General features: G+C 49.9%; 4 protein-coding genes across 9 annotated transcripts in view; 2 read left to right on the top strand and 2 right to left on the bottom strand.

Moving 5' to 3' along the window:
• The first annotated feature begins 1,629 nt into the window (after positions 1-1,629).
• Positions 1,630-3,635, top strand: RNF181 (ring finger protein 181). Of its 2 annotated transcripts, none has more exons than XM_019623776.1 (5): positions 1,630-1,962; positions 2,578-2,708; positions 2,887-2,996; positions 3,171-3,245; positions 3,325-3,493. In XM_019623776.1, exons 1-5 carry the CDS (start codon positions 1,877-1,879, stop codon positions 3,463-3,465), a joined length of 543 nt encoding a protein of 180 aa, XP_019479321.1. In that variant the 5' UTR covers positions 1,630-1,876; the 3' UTR covers positions 3,466-3,493. The 2 variants fall into 2 exon arrangements, with proteins under 2 accessions (XP_019479321.1, XP_019479322.1); XM_019623777.1 differs by lacking the exon at positions 3,325-3,493 and adding an exon at positions 3,500-3,635 and having other exon boundaries at positions 1,673-1,962.
• A 633-nt stretch (positions 3,636-4,268) lies between these two features.
• TMEM150A (transmembrane protein 150A) lies at positions 4,269-9,039 on the bottom strand. Of its 4 annotated transcripts, none has more exons than XM_019623773.1 (9): positions 8,550-9,039; positions 7,977-8,014; positions 7,833-7,868; positions 7,189-7,375; positions 6,902-6,988; positions 6,267-6,334; positions 5,680-5,807; positions 5,275-5,452; positions 4,269-5,039 (listed from the first exon to the last, which is right to left on the bottom strand). In XM_019623773.1, the coding sequence occupies exons 4-9, from the start codon at positions 7,323-7,325 to the stop codon at positions 4,798-4,800; spliced, it is 840 nt and encodes a 279-aa protein (XP_019479318.1). In that variant the 5' UTR covers positions 7,326-7,375; positions 7,833-7,868; positions 7,977-8,014; positions 8,550-9,039; the 3' UTR covers positions 4,269-4,797. The 4 variants fall into 4 exon arrangements, with proteins under 4 accessions (XP_019479318.1, XP_019479320.1, XP_019479319.1 ...); XM_019623775.1 differs by having other exon boundaries at positions 7,328-7,375; positions 8,550-9,010; XM_019623774.1 differs by having other exon boundaries at positions 7,328-7,375; positions 7,833-8,014; positions 8,550-9,016.
• Positions 9,040-10,511: 1,472 nt separating this feature from the next.
• On the bottom strand, positions 10,512-17,329 carry CUNH2orf68 (chromosome unknown C2orf68 homolog). 2 transcript variants are annotated; one of them, XM_019623779.1, is made up of 5 exons: positions 17,205-17,329; positions 15,663-16,373; positions 15,463-15,581; positions 14,530-14,681; positions 10,512-12,201 (listed from the first exon to the last, which is right to left on the bottom strand). In XM_019623779.1, exons 2-5 carry the CDS (start codon positions 15,767-15,769, stop codon positions 12,124-12,126), a joined length of 456 nt encoding a protein of 151 aa, XP_019479324.1. In that variant the 5' UTR covers positions 15,770-16,373; positions 17,205-17,329; the 3' UTR covers positions 10,512-12,123. The 2 variants fall into 2 exon arrangements, with proteins under 2 accessions (XP_019479324.1, XP_019479323.1); XM_019623778.1 differs by having other exon boundaries at positions 10,512-14,155; positions 17,205-17,328.
• Positions 17,330-17,409: 80 nt separating this feature from the next.
• The window catches only part of USP39 (ubiquitin specific peptidase 39), a 28,856-nt gene continuing 20,571 nt past the window's right edge, over positions 17,410-25,694 (top strand). Inside the window, exons 1-5 of the mRNA XM_019623770.1 lie at positions 17,410-17,776; positions 20,844-20,913; positions 22,029-22,123; positions 23,255-23,391; positions 24,586-24,738. Of these exons, the coding sequence (XP_019479315.1) occupies positions 17,509-17,776; positions 20,844-20,913; positions 22,029-22,123; positions 23,255-23,391; positions 24,586-24,738 (723 nt within the window). The 5' untranslated portion in view covers positions 17,410-17,508. The remainder of the gene's footprint in view (positions 17,777-20,843; positions 20,914-22,028; positions 22,124-23,254; positions 23,392-24,585; positions 24,739-25,694) is intronic.

A 25,694-nucleotide genomic window follows, 5' to 3' on the forward strand; every position in this document is an offset into this window, starting at 1 on the left:
TGGGATGACAAAGAGGAAAGCACTTCAGAGATTTTTATGTCATGAGGCTCTCACCTTCAGATAGACTTTTTTCACGCTGAACACCTCCTCCCCAATTTCTCTGCCCATGTTCTTCCTCAAGCTTTACACCAGATCACAGATGAGACAGGGGGCAATGAAAACAGGAAGGGCTTCTATGGTGCTGTAATGCAGTCACAAAGGATGGCCTGGAGTTTGGCCTGTAGGAAAGAATTTGGACTTTTTAAAGCTCTAGGGCTGCACAGGGCCAAGTAGCAGTGCCTTCAGGACCACAGGAAAGATCATTGGGGAAAGGCCATGCAAGAAGGAATGAAGGCCCTACCAAGACTGTGGAAGACCAGCAGCCTGGGCCTGGGCTACTTAACTGCATCTCAGACTGAAGTGTGGGTGGGAAGAAAAATTCAGGGTCAAGTGTGTAACAGAAGCAGTTCCTTGTTAGGTAGAGAGGGCTACTTACAGAGAAACTAGAAGAAACCGGAGAGTAGTGTGGATCTTTACCCCGCACAGAGCTTGTTACTTGTACTGGGCTCATTACCACCTTTCTTGGGAAAGATGGAGGAGAGCACTTGGCCTTGAGGCCTCCACTTAGAGACCATGTGAATTTGGGCAAGCCGCTTCCCAGGCTTGGGTTTTACATGTGTAAAAACGGATAATGACACTTAGCTCCTAGGACAACTGTGAGGATTATTTATACTGTGTGTAAAATACCCATCAATGTAAAGGTTCTAGATGCCAAATAAATGGTAGCTATCATCCAAATCATTTAGTGCTGTGGTTTTCAACCCTGCCTCATGTTAGAATCACATGTAGAACTTATAAAAATACCACACCCAGGCCTAGATCAGTTAAATTAGAATGTTTGAGAGTTAATTATCAGATTTTCCTCCTGTTAAAGCTGCAACTCCTCCTCTCCTCTCTCCAGGAGATTCGTGGGTAGTTAGGGATGCAAACTACTAAATTTATTTTAGTCAAGCTGCTAGTCCTACTGGAGCTAGGGGAGAGTTGAGCAATGGACTGAGATCACACAGATAGTCCCATGAACAGGTAAGGCCCCAGATTCTCCAGCAGGGATCTTCTCTCTCGGTTGGGGAGGTTTGCCCCCATACCCTTGACTTTTATTTATTTATTTTTTTAGCTGAGCCATCGTGCCACCCATTGGCAGTTCAGCTCGGGCCGGGAATCGAACCGGCAACCCTGTTGCTCACAGCTTGCACTCTTGAGTGAGTGCTTAACCAACTGAGCCACCTGGCTGGCCCCCACCCTTTACTTTTGTGCTTAACACAGAAGAAGTGAACAGGAAGTTTTTGTTCGTTTTGTGGGGCTCAGGGAGAAATCAAGCGCCAACTCCTGAACTAACTAGAGCTCAGGGAGTGCAGAAGTGCCCGGTGGTCCCATGGCACACAGCGGAAAGCGCTCGGACTCCAGGCTCTTCCCCTGGGCTCAAGACCCTTGAGCCCCCAGGCCAGCTCCTCCCTCTCTGAGAGGCTAGTAGCATCAGCACTGCCGAGGCCCTCCGAGCCGCAGAGCCGACTGAGGACTCCTACAGCGCACAGGGCGCTACGGACGTAATCCATACGTCACTCCAACGTACCCACCCTAAGCTCGGACTCCAAAACAAAAGTTTCCTGACCAGCTCCGACCCTGCCATTGGCTTTAACCTTTAGTCACATGATTTATTCGAACCAAAGAGAGGGGACGGAAGTAATACTTCCGCTTTCTGTACGTCTAACGAACCACTGTGCCCGCCTTCCCGTGCTCTGATTGGTCATCTTTTCTCAACTCGCTAGTTTATTGGCTAGCGCTGCGAGGCGCAGTCCAGCGGGTCCGGCAGTCTGCTGTGTCAGACAACCGGGCTTCCATGGCGTCCTATTTTGATGAACACGACTGCGAGCCAGCGGACTCCCAGCAGGAGGTCCGAACGAACATGTTGCTGGAGCTCGCAAGGTGGGTTCGCGGGGCTGGGAGGTGGGGCGAGGCAGCAGGTTTCGGGGCTGGGGCTGGCTGGGAAGGCGGGTTATCTGAGGCAGCAGATCCTGGGGAGGACGGATGAATGATCTGGCGAGTCAATCCCGAGGCTAGATTCGATGAGAGGTTGATAATCTGGACCCTCCGTGGGTCGTCCAGGCCAGAGGATTCTGGGAAAGACTAAAGCTGGAGTATGGGGAGTCGGGGGTGGGACGGCAGCGGGCTCTGGGTGGTACAGGAGAAGGCGGGTCATGGGGACGGGATAGGGGTCTTGTAGATGTGAGTAGGGACATTCTTTAGGAGAACCAAGCATGCCAACAGTGCCACCTGGAATCTGGCTTTACCAGGTCATCCCTGAGTGTCCTGAGTAACTTCTCGGAGCCTGATGCCTCGTGTAAAACGGGAATAAACAGCCTGCGTGTTTGGGGTTGTCTGATAGCAGCTGTTAAACGAATTCTCACTTTGCTTTTTATCTAGTGAGCACTACTGAGGGGGTAGCTAGTATTATTACTAGCTGGGCAGGGCATTTACCTGTTAATTTGTAATGAATTGTGGGGGCAAAGAGAAATTCTGACCTTGCATTTTTATTCCCAGATCACTGTTCAATAGGATGGACTTTGAAGACTTGGGGTTGGTAGTAGATTGGGATCACCACCTGCCTCCACCTGCTGCCAAGACTGCTGTTGAGAACCTCCCCAGGACAGTCATCAGGGGCTCTCAGGCTGGTAACACTAATTTTTCTGATCTTTGGGGCAGGTCTGCCAAGCCCAGCCCTTCCCAAGCTAGACTGTGGACTGGTCTTCCAGTTTTCCAGGCCTCGTTGGGGCAAGTGTGTCCTTTAGGAGTGGGAGCTGGGAGGTGCGGCCTGATAGCAGCTCTCCTGATAAACACTCCCTCCTAAAGAGCTCAAGTGCCCCGTGTGTCTTTTGGAATTTGAGGAGGAGGAGACGGCCATTGAGATGCCTTGCCATCACCTGTTCCATTCCAACTGCATTCTGCCCTGGCTAAGCAAGGTACTGCTTCCTTTCTCTCAGCCATCACCCTGCTCAGTTCTCAAGACCCTTTCTTTTTATGACTGTTGCGGGAATCAAAAGGGAGAAGGGTTGGGGGGGAGAATTGGGAGCTGGGGATGGATGTTAATTTATGAAGACCAGGTCCGGGCTGGAACACTGCCCTGCTTTTTCCAGACAAACTCCTGCCCCCTGTGCCGCCATGAGCTGCCCACGGATGATGACACTTATGAGGAGCACAGACGAGATAAGGTAGGGGCTGGTGGTATGTGGAGGGGGTGGTAATGGAGCTCCCTTAGCATGTCCTCGATGCTCTCATCTCCCACCCCAGCAGGCCCTGATAGGCCTTAGGTCTCTGGCTGCCTTCTCAGTGACTGTGGTGAGGGGCAAGAGCCTTAGCAACACAGGTGCCAGGGACCTGAAAACAGTGAGAGCCAGCTCCATGATAGCTGCCTCATCCCTTCACCTATAGGCCTTCAGGTATGGCCCCTGCCTCTTTCCTTCAGGCTCGCAAGCAGCAGCAGAAGCACCGACTTGAGAACCTGCACGGAGCCATGTACACATGAGCGGCTGGGGCTGAGTGCCCGTCCTCCACATCTTTCTCTTGCAACTCAAATCCTCATTAAAGTTTTCTTTACCCACCCTGTGGCTGCATTGCTCACAGGCCTGGGCAGGGGCTCTATACCCTCCCCTAGGGCCATACTGCTATTGGGGAAGGTGGGCCTGGACTGCCGAAGGTGCCAGGCTGTGTATCCCTCCCTGCCAAGTCTGCTGGCCTGAAGGCAGTGGAGTCCAGATCAAGAATTTGGCCACTGAACAGGGCTTGGGCCTATGTGTTCATGGTTGGAAAGCAAAATTGTCACGGTCTAGCTACTTAAAGATGGTAAAGAAAAACTAGTCTGCATCCCTCTCCCCCTATAAGTTTTAGTCAAGCTTGGAATCCCAGGGGCTTTTTTTGCTTGTAACATTTTAAAGCTGCTCTCTACACCACCCCCTCCTCATATCCCCTTATACTAAGGAATCTAACTTCAAACCAGACTAAGTAAGGGAAGGAAGTGTGAAATGTTCAGCTCAGTCAGTTCTTTAGACTGCTTAAAGGCTAGAATAGCTTCAAGTCCTTGAGGGGAATTTGGCTAACACCTGGCATACTTTGTTCCTCGCAGTCCTGCTCTCAAAAAGCAGTGGGCACTCAGGACTCTCCCTAGGGGCAGAGGCTTCTAGGGAAAGTTGGCCTGAATCAGGCCCGCTCTGACTCTCCAGAATAGACTACAAACATGCAAATTAGAATTCTTTTAATATATATATATATATATATAAAAAAGTACTAAAGTACCCATGTGGTTCTGCTGTGTTATTTGCCCTAAAGAAAGTAAGGGGCAGACGGAAGAATCCCAGTGCAGTTCAGTGGGCCTTCCCACAGACTTAAGGAGTGCTCACCATCCTGCCCCCAACTTCTATCCCTCTTGCTGTTCCCAGCCCCCAATTCCTGCAGCAGGAAACCCCAGTGGTCTGGCCTCAGCCCTGGGGAATAGAAGGCACCTGAAGGGCTGGCTGGGTGACTGAGGATATGTGACCTTTAAACATAACACTGCAGAGTGGGGAGCGGGTCCTGCGCAGCTCAGGCAGCTGCCAGGGCCTGCTCCTCTATGGCACAGGTGGGTGTGGGATGGCCACTCCTTCAGGAGTGAGGAAGCCTATATCCCAACAAAATACTTTCTCAAAATTATTTTTGGTACAAAATAAATGCAAAGAAGACATGGGGTAGGGAGCAGCAGAAGCCGGGCCAGCCACCCTCCCCAGACCTTCAGATCATGGCGACGCTCTCAGGGGCACAGTTGAGGTGAGTAGAGGTGCTACTATTCCCAGAGGACTTGCAGGCCCGGCCAGTGGCAGGCTGCAGTGCAGCCACCAGTGTCTCTGAGGAGACTGCCCCAAACTCATAGCAGAAGGTGCCATAGAAAACAAGGATGTCGATGACAAACACCCACTCGCACAGGGCTGCCCCGTGCTGCAGCTGAGAACTCTCATGGATGAAGAAGACACCACCTGGAACGGGGCTAAGGAAATGTTCAGTAGGATGTGTGGGAGCCTGATGACACCCCTTCTGACTTCCCAGATATATACCTAGGGTAGGGCAAAGGACCAGGCCTCACCTCCCAGGAGAGGGAGCAGAAGACCACACTAGGCATGTTACCATCCCCCCCACCCCGCCCCCACCTTGCGTGAGAGAATGGCTGGGCTAGAGGATGAGTTCCTGGCTGCCCAATCCTTGGAAGGATACTGAGGACCAGGGTCACAAAGGCAATGGCTGCCAGCACAATCCGCAGGTAGGCCATAGCCAGGTCCTGGGGGGCGCTGGCCCCATGGTAGGAGAGGACACAGTGCAGGCAGACAAACAGCAGCCCAGCAGGGAAGGCCACACCAGCTCCGATGTAGTGCAGAGACTTCGCATGATCCACCTGGGCCCAGAAAGAGGGGCTGGTCAGCGAAGCAGTCCCACTCCTCCACCCCCACCTTCATACCTCTTCTCCCTTCTCCACCACATTTTCTGTCTAGGCCTTCCTTCCTCCACCCTCAACCTTAAGGGGCTGCCTCAGCAGCTTAGGTCAACCCTTAGAGACTGAGGGTTCCTTCAGACAGCCAGGCCCTGTTAGGGGAAGTTCAAGAGGCGGGTAGGCAGGTGTACCTGGAAGTTTCCGACCACCACAAGGCCTGCAGCGTTGGTGCAGCCTGTGATGAGTGTTGTGGTGTTTATCCAGGAATGACGACTCTGCTCCAGGAACTGCCCGTAGAGCAGGAGGCAGATCAGAGCCACTGGGGGAGGAAAGCATGGGTGGGGCCAGCACTGGTGCCTTCCTCTGCCATGGTCCAACCTAGGAGCCTGCTAGCTCCCATCCCCCAGACACCGAGGGCCAGAAGGGAATAGATGGGTGGGTGATGAAGTGGGTTTTCTTTTTTTTAGCTGAGCCATCCTGCCACCTGTTGGCAGCTCAGTGGCAGCTCAGCTTGGGCCAGGAATCGAACCGTTGTTGCTCAGAGCTCAAACTCTTGAGCAAGCTCTTAACCAACTGAGCCAGTTGGCCGGCCCGAAGTGGGTTTTCTCTGGCTCCAGCCAGCAGGGTGGCTGTGTGGGATTCAGCCGTTGGCCCCTCTTGCTTTAGCCCTTGGATGGGTAGGCTGTGCTAAGCAAGAGCTTCCTGGGCCCTTCTGCGGGGAGGGAGTGTGGGGGAGGGCTGGACTGGGCTGGGTAGGGGGGCTAAAGGCACAACTCACCCATGAAAGCACCCACGTTGCCAATGAGGCTGAAGAGGCAACTCTCTGGGGGATATGTACCGCACTTGCTGAGGGGAGGAGGGCAAGGACAGAGTGAGGGGGAGGAGCACCCCATTCTGGTCCACTTGCTCTCTCGCTTTATTTGTACCTGATTTAAGCCACTGATTTATGAGAAGGGTCAGTGTCTCTCACAAACTGGCTCCAGGCTGATGTCCTCTCCCTCCCTCAAAAAAGCAGAGCTTGTGTGTGACAGGTTAGGGAATGCCCAGAATTGCTTGGCAGACCCCGAGACTCCTTGGACTCCCTGAGACTGTCAGGGCCTGTGGCTGGTTTGGCTTTCCTTGAGCTAGAACTTGGGCTGGGCGATCAGAGGGCCTGAGTTTAAATCTAGGTGTCTCTACTTACTAGCTATGTGACCTGAATGGATGGCATAGCTTAGTCTCAGTTTTCTTGCCTATAAAATGGTGAAAACAATAGCTGCCTCACAGTAATTGGCAAGTAGTACTGTTATTATGTGCTCTTAATATAATTATTATTTCTGTGAGACCATTTGGACAGGCCTTTGCTTGAGGGGCTGGGCTGGGAGTCTATCAGGGCCTTGGGTATCTCTGACCTGCCTAGTTTCCAGGCCTTACCTGATGAGGGGGACATCATCCAGGGTGCAGCAGGTCTTGGGGCCCCCTTCCTCAGCGGGGTCAGGAGAGCAAGACTCGTTGTAGGACCTGGCAGGCAGGAACAGAGAGTAGACTGGGGGAAAGGGATTCCCCTAACCCCTCGGCCTATACCTCAGGCCTCTCAGGTGCCACCCTCCCAGACCTCCCTTTTTAGGAGCAGAAGAGCCCACTTCCCAAGGCCCGCCTGAGACAGAAGCCAAAGGGGCGAAGGGATGGTGGGAAGCAGGTAAGTGGGCACGAAGCCATGCCTGGGAGGGGCAGGCGCGCCAATGTCAGAGGAGAGCAGTGAGGCCCAGGGTCTCCGTCTGGCTCGTAGCAGCCCCGGCCCAAGAGGGAACAGAGATGAAGGGAGCTTTAGAATGAAGATGTCTGCAGAGTGCGCCATACCAGTTCTCCACAGGGCACACGTGGCGGTTCATCACGGCCATGGCGTACCTGTGGGAGCAGAACTGTCACCCTGCCTCCATGACCCTCTCAGCCCAGCCTTCTGGCACTGACTCCCCCCTTGATTCTGGCCTCATTCAGCCTCATTGTCCTTGCTAGGGACTCAAGTTGGCATGCTCTGAGGCCTGACACCAGACCAGAACCCACAGCAATGGCCCCAAACTAGAGGACCTCTGGAAGTTGCCCTGGCTAGAAGTATGTCTGTCAGGGCCACCCTGTTGGAAAGCAGTGGTGCCACCTTGTCGCAAGGGGCTGTGTGCCCAGGCACCAGGCTGGGCTTTGGAGACAGCCAGAGTGACCCCAGGTTTCACCCTGGGGACTGCCACAGGACGAGGGACTTTGTGTGTGCCATCAAGCTCCTGTTGGGTTCTGGCTGGGCCCCCTGTCCCTCCTCAGCCTGGGCCCATTTTGTCCCCTAATTGTCTTCCCCCTCTCCCTCTTTACTCACACAGTCCATAGGCCAGTGATGGAGAATGCTGACAAGCTGACAGGAAGGAGGATCCAGGCGGTCATGAGGGAGGGAAGCCAGGGTGGTGGTGGTGTGGGGGGGATGGCAAGAGGTAGGTGGGGAAGAGGGGGCGGGCCCAGCTACCTTAAGAGACTTCGTCAAAATCATCAACTGCCCCAGGCCTGGTGGAGAGAGACAGGTCAAAGTCCAGGGTCCAGTGAGTGGCCAAAGCTGGGGGCAGGGCGGGAAGGGGTGGGGGAGGTGGCGGCGGAAGGTGGTTACCACCTGATTTCGAGCTCCCGCCTGGGTTCGGAGCGCCCACACTTTGTGGGCCACCTCTGGCATCCACCCGGAGCCTCTGCGTCCCACCCAAATGCCGCCAGCCTGCTCAGGGGCTCAGGCGGGCCGTAACATCTGGACAGAGTCAACCTCCCTCGCCTGAGGGAGCTGGGCTGGGAACCACGCTGCACTTAGGACGGTCAACGGGCCACGCCAAAGAAAGCCAGGAGCGGTCGGGGCCCGGTGGAGGATCCGCCGCGCTCAGGCAACCACGCCACCACCGTGCCTGGGGAAGAGCGGGCTCCTGCGGGAAGCCCAGCCCGGCGTCCGCCCGCGTGGGCGCCAGGAGCCCGCGGCCGAGGAGCCCCCGGGCCCGGGACATTACCTGCCTCCGGTGATCCCTGGGGGTCCCGGGAAAGGGAGGGGCCCAGTACATACCTCCCCGGAGTGCCCCGCCGTCGCTGCGTACTGCTCGGCCCCCGCTTGGCGCCGTCCCCGGCTGCGGCCCTCCGAGTGGCCCTGCAGGTTTAAAGGGCCGACGGCCCCGCCCTGCGCCCCAGGCCGCGCCGCGCCGCCCGCCGGGACCTGGAGTCCGCACTGTCCCGACCCCGGCGCCGGCGCCGGGCCCCGGACTACAACTCCCGAGGTCCCGCGCCGCGTCCCGGTGCAACGGGGGTGACGCCCCAGCTTCGGGACCTGGGAGCGAGGGCCGTGGCGTGAAACTCGAGTGGCGGCTCTGACTCCGAGATGCCGAAAGGATAGTCCTGTTGCCCCTGTTCCTGCGGTGGAAGCTCTGGGAGATGGGAAGCTCGGGGGTTTGCACCGCCTTCCAGCTCCATCTGTGGTCGTCACCGTGCACGTGGCTGGAGGAAGCCTCCCTTCACCGCAGGGCACCTTCTGCAGTCCTACAGGCCTACAGTGAGACTTTTCAGGTCATCCCCCTCAACGTGGCGCCCTGTGCCTGCCTCTAAGGCGAGGCGGGTCCGCAAAGTCTTGGCTGCCAGTTCCTTAAATTTAAGTATTTGGCTTATGCTTCCCTCCACCCAGCAAACTTTGGAGGATGCTTTCACCGGATACATTTTCAAGGGTATAAGTACACAGAGTACTGTCCATAAGTCAGTGTCCAAAACATGTTTCCTGACTGCTCAGCGCTTACTTGAAAAGGCCGCAGAGACCAAGGGATATCATTCTAGGTAGATACACATGGTCAGGTGATGGTAGGCAACAGAGGAAGGTGAGAGACCCAGAGCAATTTTGGGAAAAGGAAACAGGATAGTGTGGAAATAAATTCCACCAATTTCACCAAAACTTATAGGCCAAGAGAGCCCCTCCTGGTTCCTTTCCTAACGAAAAAGGTGGAATATTTCCTTGCACCTACCAGGAGGGTGCCTGGCACTCTAAAAGGCAGCCCAGCATCTGTTGGGAGCCCTTGCCAGACAACATGGGCCAACACCTGAAGGGAGCATGGGCCCAGGCGACCAGTAGGTGGGAAGCTGAACTTCCGCAGCATTGATGAGGCAGGCAAAGGTAAAACAGGGCCCTGTTCTGTGGGGGGACATGGTACAGATAAGCTGGACAATGGCACGAAGAAACCTTTTTGGACCCAGTGGCAGGTAAAAAACGGAAAGAGGAAACCCGTTGGAGACCTTACCAAATTGTATCAGGACAAGTAGTTAAAGCAGAGCCAAGAAGGATGGCTTTGCAGAGCAGTCACTATAACACCGGCTGAATGGACCCGTGGGGTGTAAAATGCAGTCTACCTTCTGCTGGCCATGCTCCGTGCCCCAGGACAAACGGGTGCCTTTAATTCACAGAGGCACCATCTTCCTGCCCATTGGAGCAGGCCCCCTTTTCTCATCTGCCTTATGGTGCCATGAACCCTAGCATTTCCTACCTCAGTAGCTTTGTGCTTCTTAATCAACACTTACTATATCCTGTTGATCTGGGTTTGCATGCCTGTCCAACCTTTATCACGGGGGAGGCCGGAGAGGACTATTCAGGTTCTAAACCGGCTGTTCTAACATGAAGTGGGTAGGCCAGACAGGTACTCCAGAGCTGCGGCAAGGAGGCAGATTTTGGCTTAATGTAACAATCTGAGTAGTCCCTAAAACAGAATTACCCCAAGATAGAGCTTCCTGTGACAGAAGGGCTCTTCATGGGTAGCTGATAGAAAAGAGTTACGTTATCAGACAAGTAGGACCAGATGTCTTTTAAAGTCCCTTCCAGCTCTAAAGCTACGTGAGTCTAGATGTTATGCTCCCACCAGGACAGTTCTTAAAATAGTCAGGCAAAGCAAGAGATGAGATTTCAAGTGCTGATTCTGTGGTGCTGAATGACTCTGGGGCAGGCATTTAATCTTCCCTTACGTACACAAGTGATTTCACAACTCTTGGCAAAAAGTGCTGTAAAAATAGTAAGTTTATTGATTAAAAAGAATATCGTCTTTGAAAAGTAACTTCCTTCCAAGATTTTCCAATTATTTGCATACTCCACTTTATTCATCCACACAGCAGAAACATTGAAATGAGAAAACAAGAGAGTATGGCTTTTTATACATTTAACACAACACAACCAGTGTAACTAGTCTGTCATTCTGGTGGCTCTGAGAAGGCAGAGGAGCCATTCACTCAGGTTTTCACTTCTAGCATCACTCCAATCACTGGGGAAATGTGGGGTGGATGCCTATGGCTTCTTAGCCACCTAATTCCTTAGGGAGGGCAGGAATTCAAGGAGGGAGCTTGAGATGTTTCAAATAATTGTCAACATTCCATGGTGATTCTCCCAAAATGCAGCTCAGAGGTAGGAAAATAATCTGTCCTTATTCCTTCTTCTATATGTAAAGGCCTCATTTACATTTGTAAACCCACTGAGGGTTCCACTACCAGGCCATTCAACAGATGTAGCCAAATGCACAGCAGGTTGGATATTCACTACACCAAAAAGTTTCTTCCAGCTCCTCAGGCTAATCTCCAGCTGGCAGTACCCCTCCGGGTAGACTGTGGAGACGGAATGTCCCTTTCAGAGGCTCATCCATAGGGAGTAGCATTTGGTCTAGCCCATGCTGGTCCTTCCTGCTGGCTGGCTAGGCTCCACTGGCTCCTCCTCTCTCAATACAAAAAGCTTTACAATCTTTTCCTGCTTTACATTCGTCAAAGATTTCCATGCTTGCCAGCTGGCTGGAACTCGAGCTTTCGTGTTTATTCTTGCACAGCCCAAAGTCCCTGCAAACCCCAGCTTCCTTCTATTTGTAACATTACCTACCCACTGTGGCCCAGAAAACACAGAACCTTAAAATCCAAGGCTTACCCTCAGTAAGTGAAAAATACTTCATTTTGGATGGGCATGAGATATGCCTATCAGCCTACCAGACAATATTTTGTTTTTTTAGACAGCCAAGAATGTGTCTAGTCAAGTGAGTGCTGAATCTGAAGCAGCCTGATGGAAAGCCCCAGCTAGTCCACACTGTTGCCACTGCACCACACAACATGGGACAGTCCTCTTTGGGACATTCTCTAGAGCTTGTGGGAAATGCTCTGAATGTGTTTCTTAATGGCAAAGCACCGATTTTTGAAAAGAGCTGAAAGATGTCTAGAGGTTAAGTCTGGTGAATAAACTGAATAGTACCATCTTGGATGAGATGAGGGGTGGCAATAAGCAATGAGCCTGAGCTACAAGGCTGTCAACTGGCGGAGGGCCATCACCCAGTATTTCAGGCATGCCTGGAACAATGGCAGCCTCACCAATAGGCCTGCTCTGAAGGACAACCTCTCATTTAAGTACCAGGCTTAGTGCTTTATAGGGTCATACTGCATAAATTAGCTAAGAATTAGAATGCTTTCTTGGGTGGAAAATATTTTATATGCACTTGATAAGCAAAGTGCCTCAAGAAGATGATTACACACAAGGAGTTCCCATCAATTTCTTACCTGAGTGTGTGAGGATTACATGACAAACACATAAAGACAATAGGTACACGTTTCCCTTCTCACAAACCAGGAATGGAGGCGAAATTTCAGGTGCTATGCCCCCAACCTCCTCTTCTGGTCTTGTTTCTAAATTCGGTAATAAATCCAGGAAGCAGGACATCCAGCTGTGAGAAGACAGACCCCAAAAGTATTTCAAGACTGGCAAGCCTAAGCGCTCCAGTGAAATCCTACGTCCAAGTCACATCAGATGAAGAGCTGGAAGACTAACATGACTGGTCCTCTGAGCTGCAGGGAGATCAGGATGATGGTATAGCCTCCTTAACCCAGGAGGCTCTGGAGGGTAGTTAACATTATAAGTTGAAAGGCACTTCGAGCCCAGCTGTATAAACAGAGGGCAGACTTTCTCATCTAAAAGTAGAACTGAGCCCAGGACTGGTAAGTTGGAGGCATTTAACCTTGGGCCAGCTCTGTGGGTCAGGAGCACTCTGGTCCCTGGCTGCCTTCACAACCAGGCCCTTCTAACTTATCCACGTTGCTCACTGCCCCAGCATTCTTCTGTCACTTCAAGCTGGGGCTTGCCGCAATTTAATTATGTAGTATAAGAGTGCCCTCCGGCGTCCTTTAAGAGAAAAGCTGGTGAGATGCACCAGCCAGACTGATCTTGAAACTCTGATGTGGAGAAACCCCTGGGGCAGGGGACTTTTTTGTTTGAAGAAGTCTCAGTGCTCATCGGCTCACGTAAAACCCAAATTTCAAGTCACTGAGATTAGGCTGATGTGCTAGAAAATTGAAGTGGCTTGGAACTGCAGTGCACAGGATGTCTTGTGGATTTCTCAGACCTTAGCTAACCCTGCATTAGGAAAAAATGTTCACTTAGATGAAAGCAGTGACATTCCTGGGATCTTTATTTTAAGGATCTCTTGGGAATTTATATACTCTCGGGAGGTAGGAAAGGAGAAAGCATAGAGACGAGGAAGAGGCTCATTATACTCCCTCTGGCGTGTTGTTTGGGTCTTTTTTTGTTTGTTTGCAACTAGGGTTCCAAACAGGCAATTATTGCTAATGTTGAATTTCTCTTTGTACGTATATTCAAGAATGTTAAATCACATTTGGAGAGGCAGTTTCAAGCTTGTTTTGAAAATTCCCCTTTAGGGATGAGGTTGAAAGCTAGAATTCTATAGTCTTAACCACGGGAGGTTTTGCTGCAAGAAATCCTTGCAGTTTAGTTCTGGCATCATCTTCCCAAGTCTCCTTTATCTAGACAGTGCAAATCAGTGGGGCTGACAAACTTGCAAAATCCATGGAAGGGGAGGGAGACATGCTTGCAAGTCAGACCCCAAAATGAAGATCTCCCACTTTATTGGTATCAGAATTTCTGGGAGAGCTTGTCAGAAAGGTAGAACCCCCCCAATCCCCACACCTCCAAAGTCCTGAGCAGCTGGAGGTGCGAAGAAGTCATATTGGGAGGTCGGGGGTGGATGGAACTGATGAACTCTGATACAAAAAGATGAAGAAAAGGAAAGAACAGAGAAACAAAGCTGAAAAAAATATTGAGGAAACCATGAATGGAAGTGAGCAGAAGCACAGTAGCAAAGAACCATAAAATAGCAAACATGGCTCAAAGAGCTGGGTGGAGCAGCAGTAGCCAGGTGTCCCAGGGCACATGAACTCAGTGAGAAAGCATGTTGGCACAGGCTTCATAAACCTCAGCTCTCCCTGGAGTCTCTGCTTTCAGAACACCAAGCTAGCCAAACAAAATTCTCAAAAATTCCAAAATATTAGGCTGGTCAGATGGGCCAATACCCAAGAAACAGTGGCTACCAGGGAGGTGGCCAGGCATAGTCCCTGCAACACTCTTTTCCTGTGGATGCGGCAGCTGTGGGGTATGAGTATGTGTGTGTGTCTCAAGATCAGCCCAGACTGGTTCTGGCACCCCCAAATTAGGGGTGAGCTCCCTGGGCAGAGTCTCGCCTGCTGGGAATGCCTTCAGCCTGGTCAGTGTCGGCTCTGGCGCTTTGCAATCTCCTCCTGGATGCGCAACTCGAGGGCCTCTCGCATGGATGGATCCAGAGGCGTGTGTGCTGACACTTCCTCACTCACCCTTCCTGGGTCATCGTCCTACGTGGAGGAAGAGTCAGGAAGCTCAGGGCCTGGCCTCTTCTGGAAAGCGACCTGCCCTGTCCCTAGACAACACTCTCAAAGAGCTCTATCTGACTCACAGCTTCTTGCCAGTGCCTGTCATTTCCCAGGTATCCCCTGTAATAGTGATTCTAAACTGAGGGCCATGAGCCCCCCCTGATGCCCACTGAGAATCACCGTGTGACACAGAAGTGAGTTGTGCTCAAAAGCACTGCCCAGCAAGCAGTCTATGCTCCCACGTGGAGCAGACACTTCCCATTGGCCCTGACGAAAACAGTGGCTCAGGGTCTGACAGTGATTTCTACCATGTCCCAGGACCTTCAGGCTGTAGCTGTTTCCTGATACAGGCGTACCTGATACACGATAACTGATGTGACTTCTCCGCTGTCTGCCTCATATTCTAAGCAGAAGAGCTGATGGCCAGGAGGCTCTGGCTCGGAGCCACCACTACTGCTGCCTTCACCGGACTCTTCACAGTCTGGGTTGCTTGGGTGAGTAGTGCCATCTGGAAGGATGAACCAGAGTGAGAGGGAAAAGAGGAAGGCTGCTGACCACAAATAAAAGCCCCCATCTTTTTAGGGAGAGTGAGAGTGAGAGAGTGTGTGAGTGTGAGTGTGAGTGTAATGTGCCGCCACTTAGTTTTATTTACCTTTGTACCCCTGCTCCAGGGCCAGCACAATCCTGTCACACAGTAGGTACACAATGCACATCTGTCTAATGAATACGGTTGGGAGGTAGTTGAAAGACAAAGAGAGCTCTGTCTGGGTTCAAATCCAGGCTCTGCCATTTATTAGCTCTGAGATTTTGGGCAAGTTACTTAACCTCTCTGCACCTGTTTTCCTCACTGTGAAACAGAAGTGATTAACAGTTCCTAACTTACGCAGCCCTATAAAAACATATGACTTCATGTGCAGAAAACCTAAAAGCGCTCAACGACTCTAGCGTCATGTATTAATTGTTGCGATCGCTAGGTTCAGGGAAGCTGGGGGAAAAGGCCTTTTACTGGGTTTGGCTTGCCTGTTCCCAGATATGTCCTGAAATAGTCCTGTTTAGCTGGGGGCCACGAGCCCTTCCTTTACTGTTCTCCACGGGAAAAAAAAAATCACTGAGCGGATATTGGGGAGCGTCGAGGTGTAGGTTCCAGGGAGGGGGCGGGATGAACTGAACCCTGGGGAATAATAAGGTTTTTTTCCCTCCCCATATAGAGAAGGGGAGTGTGTTGAGGCTGATGGCCGGTGGCCAGTAGAGAGCGCACCCTTGGAGGCAGGCTGGACAGGCGGCCTCACCTCGGTGTCGCGGCAGGTACACAGGTAGGTCAGGCTTGCGAGGCCTCGTCGGAGCGGGCGTGTGCCGCCTTCTCACCTTCTCCTTGGCTGCCTGCTTCACCTTCTTGTCGTAGTCATCCCTGCGGAGAGCCGAGCGGGAATCAGGGACAGCCCGGCTGAGCTAGGCTGGGGGTGGGGGACCGGCGGGGGCAGGGCGGTACCGGGCGAGCTGGTTCCGTCGGATGTGGTGCACGAAGCCGTGGCTCATGTCCAGCCGCCCGCCAGGCTTGCAGCAAAGCCCCGGCCCGGGATCCGGCGTCGCTTCCATCTGGAGCCCTGGGCGCGGAGCCGCCGCCGCCGCCGCCACGGCTCCAGTAGTCACCCTCCCGCCGGGAGAGCTCTGCACCGCCCCTCGCTCGCCTTCCGGTCTCGCACCCCGACCTTCCGTCCCGAAAGGGCCGTGAGGCCGAGCGGCGCCGCGCGCTGAGTTCCAGGCTCAGATTGGGAGGGTGGGGCGTGCGCCAGACTTTTCACGCCCTGGGCGGGACTTTTATTTTCGTTGTGACATTGTGGGGAAGAAACAAGATTTTAGGTTTACTGCTGATACGTCAAACAATTCAGCAATCATGACACCACTCAGTGTTCGGTGTGGAGCTTTTCCGTCTTTTCCCGAACTTTATTAGCTGCACGACTTCGGCTGCCTACCGAGCCCCGCGGTGCCTCAGTTTCCTCATTTGTAAATCAGGACTCGAAGAGCACCTACCTCAAGAGAGGCTGTGAGGTGATTACTCTGGAAGGGCCCCAGCGCCGGAGCTTTGCAGCCGTCCTGCCGACTGCCCAGCTCGGCGCCCGCCAGCCAGATGTCTTAACTGCTCCTGCAGGAGGACTCTGGGCTTTTTAGGAGTCTGAGCGTGCGCCACTTTCGAGAACTCCTTAAAAAAATAGACAAAATTAGGATTTTGTAATTAGAACTGGGACAAACTGGTGTCCCCACACAATGGCATACCGCGGAACCAGTCAAAGGAACACGCTGTTGATACAAAGTGGATGAATCAAACGCGCCAAGGCAAAGGGGCTGCGCCAAAAAGGTCACCTGTGTGCTTCCGTGTATACACGACTCTAGAAAAAGCAAACTACCCTGTAGCGACAAAGCAGACACCGTTAGGGAGGTTCATTATCTCGATAATCACGATGGTTTCAGAGTGTATATACGTCAACCCTGGCATTAATGAGCAAATTCCACACCTTTTATTTTTGATTTTCCAGGACCCATCAGCTCCAAGTCAAGTAGTTGTTTCAATCTAGTTGTGGAGGGTGCAGCTCAGTGGCCCATGTGGGGATCCAACTGGCAACCTTGTGTTATGAGCCTGCGCTCTAACCAACTGAGCTAATCAGCTGCCCAAATTCCACACTTTAAAGTGCGGTTTATTGTATATCAAAACACCTCAGTAGAACTTTACAAAGAAAGCAGTCTCAGGTCCTGAAGGGAATCGTGAAAGTCATAGGCCCTGAAACCTCAGCTTTATTAGTGTCACTGTAAGTCCCCTCTGTTCAATGTTTGCATTTGCCTGTGATAATATGAATAACTCTCTAAATGTGGAATTATAGACTCCGGGTTGTTGCAGGAAGGAGATGATTTGGGGATATCACCTAGTTCTGTGCAAAAGGCATCAGTCTCCGAAGCCCAGAGACTGGCGATGACCTCCTCTGCGCCGCCCCCCCCCCCAATTCTGGTTTCGGGGCACAAAGTATATTGAGGATACCTGGAGTCCAATGACAGCTTTCCTTTATCCAGATAGTCTGCAGCCAATAAAAAGTTCCTGCCTCTTTAAACTGGAAATTTCGGGTAAGGTGGCAGTAGGCTCGCAGATCATTCTCAGGTGCGCACGCAGCCGCAAAGAGGCCACAAGAGACGCCGTAGGTCCCAGTTTCCTCTAGTATAATTTGTCCCTATCAGCGACTCGTAGAGAGCCTTGGGCTCGATAACAACAGCGCTCCGGATTGGCTGCTGGCTGCGCGCTCCAGCGTGCCTAGCTCCTGCGCTGGGCGACTCGGTCGGCAGTTGCAATGTCTGGCCGGTCCAAGAGGGAGTCTCGTGGCTCCACCCGCGTGAAGCGCGAGTCCGAGTCACGGGTCAACTCGGGTCGCGTCAAGCGGGAGCGAGATCGGGAGCGGGAGCCGGAGGTGCCGAGCTTCCGGGGCAGCCCGGTGCGCGTGAAGCGGGAGGTCGAACCCGCTAGCGCGCGGGAGGCCCCGGCCCCCGTCGTGCCCGCTGTGCGAGTGAAGCGGGAGCGCGAGGCGGACGAAGACTCGGAGCCTGAGCGGGAGGTGCGAGGTGCGCGGGGCCGGGCTGGGCGCGGGCTGTATTCGCGCGTTCACTTTTTTCTTTCCAACCTTCCCGGGGGTGGGTGGGCTGTTGGTGGAAATCCACACTTTACCCGTGTCCGAGATCCGACTGGACTGCGTCTTAATGAAGATACTACTAGTTTTAATAATAACTATAGCTATAAGATTTTTAACAACAACAGCTTTCCTTTATCGAATGCCTAACGCGGGCCAGGCGTTGTGCTTATTATTTTACAGGTGTTATGTCCTTCAGTTTTTACACAACACCCGAGGATTGAGTCTTGCTGTAATTTCTGGAATTAGATTATTTAGATTTGAGAGGCTGAACTCTGGTCGCCTGCACCCTACTGCCCTGGTATCCAGACCTGTAGCAGCCAGGAGATCAGGATTCTAATCCTGTCTCTCTGACTGAGGTGCTCCTCATCCTCCAAGACTTCATAATTATGCCTCTGGTCCTGGTTATCTGTATGAATATACTGTTATACTAACTCTTAAATTTTCTTCTCAGGGTCCTGTATTTGACATTTTTGCATCACACACGGGGTCCAGAATAGCACCTTGCTCATAGAAAATGCTTGACAAGTATTCTCTGCGTAATCTAGTTAATAATTTCAAGGTGTTCTCTAATTTCCTTTACTTAAATACTCTGTCAGCCTCAGATTTCCCTTTCTTTGGAAGAGAAATTGTTTCTTAGGTATTTTGCATAGTTGTGTAGTATGGAGATTGTTTTCTCTGGGACACACTTGGATCCCAGTTGTTACTGTCTTGTCTTTTTCTTTTTCTTTTTATCATGAAATAGATCACAGGTACCAAGATGTACTGAATGTAATGCAGCAGTACAGTGTAAAGAAGAGTATGGATGTACATCCTTAAATCTGCTTGTCAAGAATTGTGAAGGGTCTGAGATTTCACCCTATTTGCAAGCTACCAAGTTAGGCTGCCTTAGTTTCATGCTCAAGGAAGACATGGGGCTGTTGGGCCCAATACAGTTTATTATTACAGTATTAACAGCCAGAATGTGGCATTGGTGGCAGTTCCCCAAGTCACTTCCCGCAATGCAGTATGAAGGGAACCCAGTTGGCCCAGTGGATGGCCCTAAGTAGAGGAACTCAGAGCTTAGAGAGCCCCAGTTTTTTATAATAGGTTGTGTGCTTGCCTCCCCTTTGTTCTGTAGGGAGATAACTATCTCTGTCTTCCAAGGTTGTTCACTATACAAACATCCTTGATAAGATTTTTTGGATGGAGTTAGTGCCTCTGTTCACAATGTGTGCAGAAACATGAGAGACCCATGGAGAATTGTTTCCTAACACTGTTCAGCTTAAGAAGTGGTACATAACTAGTACCTTGGAAGCTCCCATAGGCCCCTTGCCAGTTGTATATTCTTTCTTTCCTTGCTTAGGTAATCAGTATTCTGAATTTTTTTCTCATCACTTTTTTTTTTTTTTTTAAGATTTTTATTGGGGAATTGGGGGAAGGGGAACAGACAAGTTGCTGTCCTTTTGTTCTTCAGTCTAGTTGTGGAGGATGTTGCTTCACTGGCCCAAGTTGGCACCATCATTGCGCTCTTCCCGGGTGAGGCAGATCAGTCGCTGGCTTCTGGACGGCCGCTCACTGCGGCTGCTGGCTACACATGGTAGCACATGGCAACCCACCTGCCGTCGCTGGCGACTCCAGGTTGAGCTGTTGTTCAGCATCTTAGCTGTAGAGGGCAGTGTCACTGACTCTCACGTGGGATCCGAACCGGGGCCCTCTGGCGTCCCAAGCCAGCTCTTAACCAACACACCACTTGGCTGGTCCTCATCACTTCTGCTTTTATTATTTATAGTTTTACTTTGTATTTGATATAAATGGAATTGCACTGTATGTAGTCTTCTGATTTACCTTTTTTTTTTTTTCCTGGCCATATTTTTGAGGTACATCCAAATAGATGGCTACCTATTGTTCCATGAATGATACACCAAAATATATTTCTCCATTTTATTTGTGGTGGACATTTGGGTTTCCACTTTGGGCTCTTTCAAATATTGATGCTGTAAATATTTTTTAGTAAAGTACTCTTGGTGCGTGTGTGTAAAAATTTCTCTAAGGTATATAAATGGAGAGATTGCTGGGTCAAAAGGTCTGCGTATTTTCAGCTTTGATCTTGCTGTACTATTTTCCAAAAGGTTGTAACAGTTCTCACTCCCACCAGCAGTGCACAAGCATTCTCATTTCTCATTGCTCCACATATTCGCCAGCATTTGGAATTTTCTGATTTTATTTTTTACCCTGGTAGGTTTGACGTATATCATTGTGCAAGATTTGCGTTTTCTTTTTTTTTTTAAAAGATTTTACTGGAGAATTGGGGGAGGGGAACAGCCAAGTTGTTGTCCTTCAGTCTTAGTTGTGGAGGGCTCAGCTAGCTCAGCTCCAAGTCCAGTTGCCATCCGGCTGCCCGTCGTCAGCTTGCGACTGCTCAGCTCAAGGTGCTGTGTTCAATCTTAGTTGTGGGGGGGTGCGCAGCCCACCATCCCGTGTGGGAATCGAACCGGCAACCTTGTTGTTAGGAGCACGTGCTCTCACCAGCTGAGCCATCCTGCCACCTGTTGGCAGCTCAGCGGCAACTCAGCTTAGGCGCAGCTCACTGGCCCATATGGGAATCAAACCGGTGACCCTGTTGCTCAGAGCTCACACTCTTAAGCCAACTCAACCAACTGAGCCACTTGGCTGGCCCAAGATTTGCATTTTCTTGATTATTGGTGAGGTTGAGCATCTTTTAATATGTTTGTGGGCTGTGTTCCTCATTTTCTATTGTGTTGTCTTTTTTTTTGTTTTAATTGCTTCACCAGATTTTTTTCTATGTAATCTGCAAACAAATCATTTGTTGGTTATATGTGTTTCAAACATATTCTCTTAGTTTGTGGCTTGTTCCATTAGTGGGTTTTTTTTTGGGTGTTGCCAGGCTACCTGTATAGGAGCTCACCTTGATTAGTTTTGCCTGTTTCTTTGTTTTTACTGGTAGTTGCCCCTGAGTATGGGTTTCCCATTTTCACAGCCTGTGATACTTTCCCTTTCAGCAAAGAATGGCCGTGTGGATTCCCAGGACCGGAGGAGCCGCCACTGCCCATACCTGGATACTATTAACAGGTCAGCAGGACAGGGATGCTGAGGGCAGCAAAAGAACAGTGGAATCTAGGCAGGAAGTTCTTTGGAACTACATATTAACCTTACTATTAATTTTTGCTCTTAAATTTAAAGTGTCAGAGGACATGTTGTTTTAGGATGGCCACATGTATTAAGAGCTTGTAGCTCATTTTGAATTTGTGTGATGAGATAACGGGATACATAGTGTCAATGACAACAGCAAATTTAAATATTTATTTAGCACCCACTATGTGCTAGGTACAACTCTAGATGCCCAGGATTTGGCAGAGTAAAAAGAGACAAAAATATGTCCTAAAGCAGAGTTAGTTAACACCATTCTGCTAGCCTTTTTTCTGATCCCAGATGGCATCTCAGGATGCTTTTCTTTCTTTCTTTTTTTTAAAGGATTTTATTGTGGAATAGTGTGTTTTTCCAGGACCCATCAGCTCCAAGTCAAGTAGTTGTCTTCAATCTAGTTGTGGAGGGTGCATCTTCGTGGCCCATGTGGGGATCGAATCGGCAACCTTGGTGTTATGAGCACTGTGCTCTAACCACCTGAGCTAACCGGCTGCCCCCATAGTTGCTTTTCAATTTACACTCTAGAGGCACAAGCCACTTGTGGTTGTTGAGCACTTGAAATGTGCTTGAGGGACTGAATTTTAAATTTTATTAAATTTTAATTATTTTAAATTTAAACGTCAATATTCACGTGTGGCTAGTGGTTCCTTTATAAAAGGGTTTTTCACATTTTTATGTCCTTCCACCACCAGTCTATTAATTTGGAATGCTGTTGAGGTCCTGTCACTTTAGTCCTACTATGGCTTTTCCTACAGAGAAAGTGACTGCAATGGGATATTCTCATTTGGTTGTAAATAAAAAGAAAGAGGGTCAATGGCATCATGTGTCTGGTGGAGATGCCTTGACACTGCTTTGGGCTGGTGGGGGGAGGTGCCTTGGTGAGGAGTAGTTAATGTTGCCATGGTTTACATGTGGTTATTGCACCACTCTGCAGGATGTTGTGTGACCTCATGGAACCCGGAGCCAACGCTGCTTCACTCGGGTGCTCTCCTAGCCATCCATCCCTATTAATTGCTTTTGTTTTGTTTTGGTTCTCTTAGGAGTGTGCTGGACTTTGACTTTGAGAAACTGTGTTCCATCTCCCTCTCGCATATCAATGCATATGCCTGTCTGGTGTGTGGCAAGTACTTTCAGGGTAAATAAATGTTTGTATTATAAACTTACTAAATTGTAAAGAAAATAAGCTGATGTCAGTAGTCATGTCTAATAATCCGTTAGTTCCCAGGAAATTGGAATGCTCTTAGAAAATCAATAGGAGGTTCTCTGACTGGTTAGAACCTGAATACATATGAAAGGGAGAAAGAACTAGTCCTGTGAAAGACTATGTAGGACATCTCAAAGACTCTGGGTTTTTGAATCTCTGGTGTTTTCTATACTTAACGTATTTTTCTGAGAATCCTTTTGTTCTGAGGACTTTTTCATTCTGTTCTTTTCTGGAAATTTATTATTTCAATTCATTCAGACCAAGCAATTACTATGTATAGTATAACGGGAGATTCAAAAGAAATATAAACTACATTCCTTGCTCTTAGAAGGATCTTATAAGTAGTCAAGGTTAACACATAAAACAATCAGCAAACAATATGAGATCACACAGATCACTGCTTGGCTGTTTGGCACTGAGTGTAAATAAGAACAATAGATGAAATATGCAAAGATCATTGGTAGCTGGTGTGTTTGTGTTGAGTTCATGGAGGATGTGGAGGTGGGACTTGAACTGGCAGAACCTATAGGGTTTGAATGGTTAAGGGAGGTGTTTTAGAAAGGAGTGGCAACAGTGATAAAAGGCAGATTAGGTGCAGGATTGTCTTGAATGTGGACAGTTGGAAAATCCAGGACTGAGTGATGATGGACTGTCACAGGATATGTATGTGTGTGTATGTGCATATGTGGACGTAGGTGCATGTTTTATATTTAACATACACATAGAAATTCCTAATTTCTGATAATATATGAACTTAGCTCGCATGTATGTACGTATACACACATGCACACATATATCACATTCATACATATGCAATTAGTTTCCCAAACCAATGTCTTATGCCATCCAGGGAATAAAGTAAACTATTATGCTGTTCTTTCTTGGTAACTTTAGTGATGAGAGAAGTTTAAGGGGGAGATTCAGTTCATGGATAGCATAGTACTTTGTTTTTGCTGATATTAACACGTTCCAGTACAAAATAATGAAAGGAAAACCCAACCTCATCGGTCGGTGCCTTGCTGGAATCTGCCCTTCTCTGCAGCCTTTCATTCTACCCTGCAGGCCGAGGTTTGAAGTCTCATGCCTACATCCACAGTGTCCAGTTTAGCCACCATGTCTTCCTAAATCTCCATACCCTGAAGTTTTACTGCCTTCCAGACAACTATGAGATCATCGATTCCTCACTGGAGGACATCACGGTGCGTGTCCCAGAGGGCCGGTTTGGAACCTGTGGTCCTGAGAGCCATCCCAGGGATCCTGGTATCTTCCCCACCCAGGGAAAATCTCAGCCCCTGGGGCTTGGAGAGGTTTCTGTTCCTTTGGAAGGAACCAGGGAATCTGAGTAAGGAGGTCAAGATTCATAATTATGGCGTATGGTCTGCAACCTAGCTGTCATTTCTGCTTTTAATGTTGAGGGTTAGGAATGAAAAAATACGGCTACTTACTAATGGGGGTGAAAGCATTTTCATGAAATAAATTATTCTTCCAACTTGGAGTAGGGATGTGAATTGGGCCTGGCATAAAACAACTCCTAGCTCCTTTTGACAAGTTGTGGCCAGAATGGCCAATATGTCCCATCTCTGGGCTCCGGTTTGCGACCTGGGCCAGGAGTCACTATACTTAAGTGGAGAGCATGGAAAGTCCTCTTGGGCTTTGATTAATGTTGGAACTTTTGATTATTATTTTCCTTTTCATCAAGTGGCTACATATTCATTGTGCTGAATGCTCTGTTTTCAAGGAAAGCTTGGTGTTCAGAGTATTTGAAATACCACTTAAGCTACCTTTATAACTTTTATAGGCATGTTCATAGTTGGAGATAAAATGGCTGTGGACAGTATTTACAGAGGGAGAAATGGAAATAAATTCAGGGTTTCAAAGGGACTTAGTGGTGACTTCTGTCCAGCCTGTGACATCCCTTGGTGCTCTAGGACTGGGGAGGTTCTGGCCCTCTGACCCCAGGGAGTCGTGAGGCCTCAGTCCTGCACAGGGATGGAGGCGCTCCTGCTTCTTCCTGCATGGGGTCTGTGCGCTGGCTCTGTGTGAGGCCCACTGGACACTCAGGCCCACTGCCTGCACAGACTTGAGTGTCCCGCAGCTCCTGACAGTCATTACAGTCATTTATCATGGGGTTGGCTGGACCTGGGATTTGAGGAGAAACCTGGGACTCCGTGATTTGGGGTTAAACACAGAGAAAGCCTTCTATATTAGTAACGTGGGAGGACCTATTCCATGTTACTTCAGTCTCTATACCTATTGTTGGGAGCAATTTGGGTGTGTGGTGAGACCTTCATGACCAGTGTTTTTTGTTTTTGGCAGAAATTGCTATTTCAACTATATCTTGTGAACTCTGCAGACAGCCCTAAAACAACTTAGAATTTTCCTTTGCTTTGCAGTATGTGTTGAAGCCCACTTTCACAAAGCAGCAGATTGCAAACTTGGATAAGCAAGCCAAATTGTCCCGTGCATATGACGGCACCACTTACCTGCCAGGTATTGTGGGCCTGAATAACATAAAGGCCAACGACTATGCCAACGCTGTCCTTCAGGTAGGCTCCAGATGGGAACGGTGAGGGGGAGGTGGGTAACCCAGGAACACTGCAGAGGTCAGCCAAGAAATTACTGCCTTCTGGTGTGGTCACATGGCCCCAGACCCTGGATGGTACTGAGGCCTCTACTTGAGTATTTATTTGTTCTGCACCAAGAAGAACATTGCTGTGTGTGCTCAAGGTGCTGTTGCCAAATGTCGAGGCCTTTTCCAGCCTCGAGCTGCCAGGAAATGAGGGGTAGAATCTGCATGTGGCCTGGCAATACCCAATAGGAAACACAAATGCTAGGTGATGCGTGCTTTTTTTATTTTATTTTATTTTATTTTTTTTATGGTGTAGACATTCATTCTGCCAGCTGTCGGATGTCTAGGTCCTGCCTCTCTGCTTAAGCCCCAATGTGAGAAAGGTAGAAAGCCAAAGTTGTCCTAGTTGCAATTAAGCTTTGTTATTTTAAAAATGACGTTAACTAATATGTGATGTGCACATTTTAGAAAAATTAGAAAATGTTGGTAAGCATAAGAAAATGAACAATCTTATTTCACCAAAAAAAAAAAAAAATTGATTAAAAAATTTATAAACATCTGGGCTGGCCGAGTGGCGCATTGGTTAAGAGTTCGCTTGGGACGCCACCTCTGAGTAGCAGGACCTGGTTCAGATCCCACATGAGGGCCAGTGATGCTGCGCCCTGTACAGCTAAAGATGGTGAACAACAGCTCGACTTGGAGCTGGGCTGCCGTGATTCGCCAGCGATGGCGTGCGTAGGCTGCAGTAGGGCTGGCTGGCAGCTCGTGTGTGCTCGTGAGCTGCCATCCAGTGGCCAGCGAGCGACTACCTCACCCGGGAAGAGCGCAATGATAATACCAATATGGGCCAGTGAAGCGACGTCCTCCACAACTAGACTGAAGAACAAAAGGATGGCAACTTGTCTGTTCCCCTGATTCCCCAACGCTGTTCCC

Source organism: Hipposideros armiger, unplaced genomic scaffold, assembly GCF_001890085.2.
Source record: "Hipposideros armiger isolate ML-2016 unplaced genomic scaffold, ASM189008v1 scaffold_561, whole genome shotgun sequence".
Taxonomy (NCBI): Eukaryota; Metazoa; Chordata; class Mammalia; order Chiroptera; family Hipposideridae; genus Hipposideros; species Hipposideros armiger.